Source organism: Poecilia reticulata, linkage group LG5 (assembly GCF_000633615.1).
Source record: "Poecilia reticulata strain Guanapo linkage group LG5, Guppy_female_1.0+MT, whole genome shotgun sequence".
In the NCBI taxonomy this organism is placed as follows: Eukaryota; Metazoa; Chordata; class Actinopteri; order Cyprinodontiformes; family Poeciliidae; genus Poecilia; species Poecilia reticulata.
Window position 1 is genome coordinate 10,265,563 of NC_024335.1, and position 9,444 is coordinate 10,275,006.

The window sequence follows — 9,444 nt, forward strand, 5'->3', positions numbered from 1 at the left end:
ACTAACAACAGTATTTTAAAGTCTATTCTCTGAGCTACAGGGAGCCAGAGGAGGGACTTTAAAACTGGTGTTATGTGCTCTATCTTCCTGGTTTTAGTGAGAACCCGAGCAGCAGCTTCTGGATCAGCTGCAGCTGTTTGATTGATTTATTAGTCAGACCTGTGAAGACGCTGTTGCAGTAATCAATGCGGCTAAAGATAAACGCATGGATGAGTTTCTCTAGATCGTGCTGAGACATAAGTCCTCTAATCCTAGAGATGTTCTTCAGGTGATAGAAGGCCGACTTTGTGGTCTTAATGTGGCTCTGAAGTGTCGCTAAATATAGCAAGAAAGTTGCCGAGTTGGCAACAGGAGTGACTCTTGTTAACTGCAAATGTTCAGACATGACCTGGTGGGCCGGTGTGTCCGTCAAACCTCTGTCCCTGCAGAGCAAAAGAGGACAGTGGCGGATTTTTAGCAAATAAGATAGCAGATAAATCGGTGCATCCCTACTAAAAACAACTGTAAACGGCATAACGGAGGAGTGTTCATGTGATGACGTGTTGAATTTTGAGTGTCAGAAAGAGTAGAAGCTTCTTTAAGAGGCCATTTTCAGATGCAAAGTCAAATTTCTTTTAAGTTATTTTGGAAAAAACAGCATTAAAAAACTGCTAACGGGAACCTAATTACTCGATTGTGCTATAAAATTACACAGTGTGCCTGAAAAATAACTAATGTGAAAAAATAAATTTTATGAAATGGTCATACAACCTTAATCTACATGTTTTTACCAAACTTCTCATTTCACTCACAACAAAGGTTGCATCTTGACAAAATAGCACACGTCTTACGCTCAATTACTGAGAAAATGTCACAGTGCGTCTGCGCCACCAACAAGCTGGACAGTTGAATTAGACTGACAGGCTTGTTGACAGACAGACAGACAGACGTAGAGATGCATGAGGCAAAGCCAACCTCGCAGTCTCTCGCACACAATGAGGATCCTGACTCCCCAAGGTCAGCGGCAGCACCCACTGTTGCTGCTCGTCACTCAATGCAGCCGGCACAATCTCCTGGTTACCACAGCAACTCCCGACTAAGGCGCGCTGTAGTCAATCACCACATTACAAACACATACACGCAGATGGCAAGTAGGGGGGCTGCATGCATGCACACAAACACATCCTCTCCTGGGCAAACGCAATCATTCATGCTCTCGTACAAACCGGCTTGTGCAGCAAAGGAACAGACGTGCGCGCTTCTCGCACATTTGTTACAATCTCATCACTGTTTGTGCTCAATGCTTTCTTTGATTATGAAGACTAAAGGCCTATTCTTTTGTTCATATTTCTTTAAAAAAAAAAAACAAGAAGAGATTGAAAGAAATTGTTGTATCAAATAGTTTGGATTTTTCCAGTGTTTTGCTTAGTTGGGTCTGAAACTGACAGCAAGGTTTTTATTCTGCAGGTTTAGTCCATTTGTAATTGTCAGGTACTTTGTTGGATGAAAGGAGGCAGCTTTGTGATAATGTAAAAATCTTCTGACTTTATATTCCAAAGAGAAATGACAAATAGTGATCTGATTACACTGAGAGGGAGCTCTGGGACAGAAGATGGATTTCAGGGGCATTTTATTGATATTTATATTCTGCACATAAGCTGATGCTATAGGCTCTGTTCTTGGCTCCGTTTTGCCACCTACACTCTCGAAGGTCACATCTCATATTGTGTTGGACTTATCAGAGGGCTTTTCATTACATTTCACTGCATTGTGTTTTACAGGCTCCTATGAATAACCGTTTGATTCTCTATTTGATTCAGGTTTCGCTCGATTCCACACACCTCACTGAGCAGGATTCACATTATTCTAACTTTTCTTTAGTGAGGCATGGCTGTGTTTGATTTTTTTTCAGCTTGGTGCATCTGGTGTTTGTGGCATTTGAGTCATGAAGCAATAACGTCTGACTCATAAGTCAACTATGTAATAAACGCCTTCTTATCTTTTATCAAAGTCCTTGCATAAAATTCAGACGAAAGGCAGCTTTCTGAGCGATTGCAGAAGGCTAAAAGTAGACTTTTGCTTTATTAGCAGCATTGGAAAGAGATTATTTATACATCCAGTTTATACAGATAGATACATTCTGTCTTCTGTGAAATGATAATAAAAAATAAGTTATTCACTCGTTTATTTCCTGTGTTTGTTATATATATCTTCTCTCCAAACTAGCTTCCTGTTGCCGTTCCAAACATTAATGTCAACATGTTGAAGGTTAATTCTGAGTTAATTAGGAGCTGGGATACTGTAATGCATGGATCTCAGCATGTGGCTCAGCAAACAAAGTAGGAAAAAATTTCATTTTGGACTCTAGGTATGCTTTTTCATTTTCTGGATGTTTCTGATTAGATTATACATCCATTAGTTCACCGGCAATCGAGTCGTTGCCAGCGGGACATACTGTAGTTTGGAAATGCTACAGTGGCCCAACATCAGGTTCTACTGTTCTGCACATGGATGAACATTCAAGTAAAATGTTAAAGTTTTGAAGCATTCAGGTTTTCTAATCTACAGTTTTTAACCACATTTTAGTTGTTTTGCTAAATGTAGCACAAAAGCCTTTTGAGTTTTATCTACTTTGTTCATAGAAGAAACTAATATAACAATTTAATTAGTCAAAGATTTATTTATTTATTTTGTAGAATAAATTCACAGATCTGTTTCCAGCTTCTCAAAAGTCAAATTTTTTTTTGGCAACGCAGTTTGATGACCTGAACACAAATAACGGCAAGTAATTTATTCATCTCATACATATTACATGTCAGTTTTTGCTGTTTGATTGGATCTAAGGGCAGGCAGGAGACAGAATCATGGAAAAGATCAAGCTAAACAGAAAAACTAAATCCCAAATGTACAGTGGTGATGAATGAAAGCAGCACTGAATCCAAAAAAATGATGTGAAAAGATACGCACTAGAGGAACTGGAAGTATGAAGAGGCATGATGGAAACGACACAAGTTTAGCTAATATTAGCTGTTGATGCCAATTGTATTGTCATAATAACACTTTTTAAATAAAAATATTTGTGTGCTTGAGAGTCTGGGTCATAACATTTTTACTTTGTGGGTCAAAAACTGGAAGCTTTGGAACCCACTGCCCTCGACTGGTCACCAGTTCACCACAGAGCAACACTAACATGCTAATTTAATCCAAAATCCAGGTCAGGGTTTGAATCCTGACATTATTGCTGCAGGGCAACAGAACCAAAAAGCAGCCTGGTGTAATAAACCAGTGAATATAAGTAACTGAATGTGCTGCAGCTCATGGAAACTATAAACTAACCGGTGGAGGTTAACTTGATGTAAACACAAAAAATGATGAAAGAATTGCTAACAAACACAGGAGAAATAACTGATTAACATAAACATGAATGGAAGGAAAGAGAGAAAACTGCAGAAGTTCCATGCAGATTAGAAATATAAACTGAAAATACATTTTGTTTCTTGCCGTCCAGAGCTTTGGGCTTTTACCCAGACATACACCGCAGACACAGGACAGAGCCACAGACCATGCAGCTAACCATGCTACCAGCTGTTAGCTCTCTGTACCGTTTGTAAGTTGGGGTTGAGAGATGTAACTGTTGGGCTGGTCAAGAACTAAAACACATTGATTACTTGTGGATGTATATTCTGTATACCTCCCTCCAGCTGTAAATAATCAAACTTTTTATCCAATTATTAAATATTAGTACTAATCAGTACTAATCCTCGATAATGTCTTACGTACAACACTGAAGAATATTCTCATCTTGATCAAACTCCTAGTGCTGTGGAGGTGAGATAAACTTTTATTCCCCCCAGATCAACTGTAGCTGCTGTAAACTTGAGCGTTACCAAGCTATGCATTTATGTTTTATAAATCAGACCAATCCGTCTGTATATGCAAGCTTGTTGTTGCAGAATATTGGATATTTTTATTTTGAAGGCCCATTTGTCTTGCTCATTTTTTTACATAATTGCAGAGAACATCAAGTCTCATAGTGTGTTATTACTCCATGGGGGTTTCAGCTTGAGCGTTTCAAAACGAAAGCCTGCATTTCAATTGAAGCTGTTGGAGGCCATTGTTTAAAAGTTCTGAGTGTTTTCCATACGTGCAAACTTTTTTTACTGTTTTTTTTTTGTAGATATTGTTTCCTCCCACAGTTTAACAAGACGCATGTTGACGGCAGTTCAAACCACCCTCGCTGTCATAAATGTTGAAACGTAGAATGAATGTGTTTCTATTTCTTCTTCACTGTTTCCTTTGTTTCCTTTTCTCCTTTGGCAACATGAACTAAAAGTACACATGTTGGAAAACTGTTTCAGCTGTATCTTGTAATACAACAGGGTTTAAGTGTGGCATTAAAAAGCATTGAAAGTTATAAAATATATTTAGTTAAATTTAAGGCCTTAGATTTGATTATAAATTATTAAATCTAAATCTCAGGGCCATTTTTTCTAGGTCTCAGAGGAAATAAGGTGAGTTCAACAAATCCGAATTGTTCAGCTGAACTCCCTCATTAGGGAATTTATGGATTATTGCCAGAAATGTACATCAATTTTGGAAACTGTTTCTAGCGGCTCGGTGTGTAATTTTGGGAAGATGAACAGTGGAGAAAATAAATGCGAATTCCAGCTGAAGTGGAAGGAGAATTGTAAATTAAAATAAGCCTGGATGGTGAGGATGACGAAGGATTTCGTGTCGGATGCAAAAGAAATTAAGGCCGGGACAAAAGATGTCAATGCCTTGAGTTTACACATGAAGTCTGACGACCACAAATCGGCTGTAAGAGTGAAAAAAAACTCTGAAGTCTCCATAATCAGGCACATTGTGCAAAATATGTTCACGATGTGTGTGGATGGTTAAGATTTCATAGACAAATGTACCAATTACTTTCATTTTTGTGACAAATTCCTTTATTTCCTACAATCTGATGGATACTCACAAGTTTAATGAGCTAGTTGGGTGCCTAGGCCTGTTTCTTCTCCACCTGTTGCTGCACAAAGAGATGCTGTACGTAATAATCACCTGTTGAGTCAAACTTATCAGTTCGGTGTCACATTTAAAACATTACGATGTAAACAGTGTTTCTGACCTGGGGTGGAACGGCCATCTGGTGTGCCGGGCAATACCCGGTAGGTTAACGCACATCCATGGGCCCGGGGCTGTTATAGGTAACCCAAAAGAATGTGTTAAAAACAGGAATATGAAACTTACTGATGTGTTTGCCACCAATAGTTCATCTATGGCAGGAAAGGGAGTTAGCCGTACAGAGGGATTTGTGCATCAGCCTTCAAACGGTAGCTGATCAACTAGCTTAGCAGGCTAAAAACAAATCCAGCACAATGACGGCTGAAATGATCAAATCTAGCACTATGACTGAAAGACACAGCAGAGACAAATGCAGACAAACTGAAAAATGTTGAGTTAGAACTGGAAGGAAAAATTAGCTAACTGAGGCTCATGGCATAAAATGGCATTTTAAAAAACTTGCACTTTATGCATTCACTGTCAATGGTTTTGTACATAAAAAATTTCTTATCAAATTAGTATTACAAAGTATTGATTAGCTGATACTGCAAAAAAAAAAAAAAAAAACCTGGACAAGCTATTCTTAGTTTGTTCTAATATAGAAAGAAAATCTAAACATAAACCTAAGATTAGCCTTTTGTAAACCTAAGAAAGCATCACAGGCTTAAATTCAAATAATTGAAAGAACTTCCAAAATAATCTATTTGTTGTTGTAAACAGTAGAGAAATCAGGTGGTTCTCCGTTTTGTTTTTTAAAAGCCAGAAAGGTCTGATTTGCTTCTAGCTCTAAAGGAGGTAATATTTTTACCTTTTTGTTGGGGGAGGGTCAGATATGTCAGTGCCGCCTTGTGTGAAATCTGCCAGACATAGGTCGTCCAACTCTGAAACAAAAATCATGTCCTGTTTTCTCAAGCACAAACTATATCATGCAGTATTGAGAGCGGACAGGGTTCAGCTTGTGAACAGGCTCTCTACACGAAGGCTTCTGAGATCCGTGTCTGGTAGCTCAACCTGAACAGATGCTGTTTCTTTACTTTTTAATCCCTCGTAGGAAATAAAGCCTGAAACTCTTGTGTTAGTGAATGTGAAACATTAGAGTTGTTATTACAGCCTGGACTTTCTGTGTGTGTTTCAGATATTTACACGCTACGGGAAATGCTACACATTTAATTCAGGCCAAGATGGACGACCCCTTCTGGTGACGATGAAGGGCGGAACGGGCAACGGCCTGGAGCTGATGTTGGACATCCAGCAGGATGAATACCTGCCTGTGTGGGGAGAGACTGGTAAGATCAACTCAAAGGCTGATCAAGTTGTCTGCAGATTTGATTATCTAAACTTGAAACCAAGCTTTATATTTATGTTTTCTGCTTGCTTAGAGTTTAATAGAGTAGCACATAAGTCAGAAGAGGAGCCAGATAATTTCAGATATGGTAATTTATTTAATATCAGTGGGGAGTAAAGCAACCCGTCTAATCCATAAGATTTAGCTTGATGAGGCTAGATTGCATGCATTGTGAGCTCTCTTTATGTAATCCTGGAGCTTTAAATCCATTTATTAAAGCGATGCTTTAAATTTGTTTTATCTCCAGAGATCATATGAGCCAACAAATTCCAAAATGTTCCTCTTAGGGATCATTTGACAGAGTCGACACACGGATGAATTTTATTGACTGGTTGACATTAAGATTTTTTTTTATTATTTTTTTTAAAATTCACTGCAACAACCTTGCAAAAGTACTAACACGTCTTGATGCTTTTTGCAATGGTACAAACACAAACCGCAAAGTATTTTGTCACAAAATAGTAAATGGTTGTGATGTGGAAGGAAAACAATATATGTATATTTTTTTAACAAATAAAAATATTAAAAGTGTATATATTTAGCCCTGTTGAGTCAAAAAAGCCATTTTTAACCGCAATTTCAGTCTCTTTCAGATTTTTACATCTAAGGCAATTTTGGAGTTAACTTTAATTCCTTTCGAGAAATACTTCAAGATACGATCAAAGCAACGTTTTGTTTCATTTATGGCTACGTTCACACAACAAGTCTTGAAGCTCAATTAAAATTTTTTTTTTTTTGCTGAAATGTAGTTTTTCTACATGGCCGTTACTGCTGCTAATAAAATACGACCAAAATCAGACTTCTGTTAACCCGCTGTGCACAGAAGAAGAACTCAGACGTGACGCAGCAGAGCACTGTTTACATGTTTACAGACGTAGTGACGGATGCTGCTGTTTATAGACGGATTTTGAAGTTGTTGAACTGAGTCAGCAAAGAAAAAACAAGAAATCACATCTAATCCAGCTTTTGTTTACGTCCAGGCTTAACACGTCTGTCTTCTTCTGGTACAGAATTAGAAGAAGCCATTGACCTGAGACATTTCATCAGGTCTCAAGTCAATGAGAAAATGTGACATGATGCATTTTAAATGGAGACTCTTTAAAAATGTTGCACACAGATATGATTCAGTAGCACAAATCAGACATTTTTGAGGTGTGAAAAGATATTTATTGACACACCTTTCACCTATTGGCAAAAAAATAGGCATAAAATTGAATTTGGTCTGCATGAGGAGACTTACGATGGTTTATTTATTTTGAACTCTCAGCTGTGCAGCTGTACCATTTTCACGGGTAGTTTATGAATCACATGCAGTTCAGAGGTGTTTGTCTTGCAGGCTTATTACAGAAATAAAGTGGAAGAAAGTTCTTTCATAAAGGTCATGTTTGTAGACTCCTTGATTAACAGTTGCTTTGTCGACAAATTCTCTAAATTCACTTTTGAATCTGTCTTTTAATTCACAAATTGGCTGACTTTTGGAGGCAAATTGGCTGACTTTTGGAGGCATTTTGTTGCATTTTATTTTGGGATATCAAAGTAAAAATGGCTGAATATCAAAGCACAGGGGGAAAAATGGACAATTATGTATTTAACTTTCACTTCAGAATTATTTGCTTTCTTGTGTTGGTCTGCATTGGGTTAAAAAATGTAATGGATGCATGAATCTCTTTGCAAGACAGTGTACCTGTAAGGAACCATGAGAAAAGATGGGAAGAGCTCAGAGACTCGATCTGTGACGTGAGTTTGCTCATCTATTCAGGTTCATCTGCAGAGAGGCTTTATTGGCCTCCGACTCTTTGCTTTTAATGCAGCTGTAAATGCTGCTGCGTGTTTTATCTCAGTGTTTTATAAGCTCTATGAAAATAATATCGCAAAAAGACCGCACTGGTGGTCATCATTAAATAAGAAGCTCAACACGGAAAGCTTTATCTGTACTGCAATATTTAAATATAAGCCGCTGCTACCTCACGCCTGAATGATTGAATTATAATATTTATTGTTCTTTATATAATGTTATTGAATAACTATTTGGTTTTTACTGCAGGAGAGATTAACTGTATAATTATATGGATTTTATTGAATACTTCTACTTCTTTTAAGAGCTCAGAGTGTTTTTAATACTCTCGTCACACATTTAAATATTTTTGTCTTCTGTTCGGTGATATAGGAAAATACTCATGATTCTGAATTTCTTAATAACACATTAAGTACAATAGCATACACAACTTCATCGCCGCTTAATCTGGTTGGCAGAGATTATTTGGAGATTCATTTTCCCACTTAGCTTCAGATGTTGGACTTTTTTTAACTGAAAGTGAAGCTTATGGCATAATTTACTTTTTGATTAATTCCACTAATAATTGTCGGACCACTTGGGGGCACTCATAAATCACAGAAATATATTTATCGATCCTTTAATATGTAATAAGATGCTGACAACATGGTGAAGTAAAGCACCCGGTCCTGATGCAGCAGAATACTGTGAATGCCACAGCATTGATCTCAATACACACATATTCAGACTTTTCATATGAACACCGCAAAATCTTCTTAATATCCCCATTTAAATTCTTACTTTTATAAATAACCCTGCAAAATATGAAATGTGACTTTAGATTTTAGATATGACTTCTTTAAAATCTAAGAGAATTGAAAATAACATCCGATATGAAAAAAAACACACAAACCAAAATGAAAGTTTTAAATTTAAATAAATTGGAGGAATAATCATTTATACTTTGCTGATTTCAAATGAAGTCTTAAATTTTTATGGTTATTTCATTTTATACAGAAAAGACAAAATATAAACCAAAAAGTCCAGAAAATGACGTCCTACAGTTTAATTACATTTCCAAATGTCATACAGATTATAATCAATCAATCAAAGATACTCCTGACTTTAATGTTTTGTAAACATGCCTTTCCACAGAATCCATTTCAGGTTATTTCAACAAATAAATGTTGATGATGAGCTACCAGTAAGAGAGGATTTATCTGTTTGAAACTGATTAAATGTAGAAAATATACTAAATGAGTTGGAAATCAAATTGTAAATA

General features: G+C 36.9%; 1 protein-coding gene across 3 annotated transcripts in view; it reads left to right on the forward strand.

The window, feature by feature from the left end:
* Positions 1–9,444, forward strand: part of asic1b (acid-sensing (proton-gated) ion channel 1b) — a 203,836-nt gene that overhangs the window by 160,801 nt on the left and 33,591 nt on the right. For all 3 annotated transcript variants that reach the window (XM_008408900.2, XM_008408898.2, XM_008408899.2), the window contains one exon: positions 6,179–6,329. In XM_008408900.2, the coding sequence (XP_008407122.1) occupies positions 6,179–6,329 (151 nt within the window). The remainder of the gene's footprint in view (positions 1–6,178; positions 6,330–9,444) is intronic.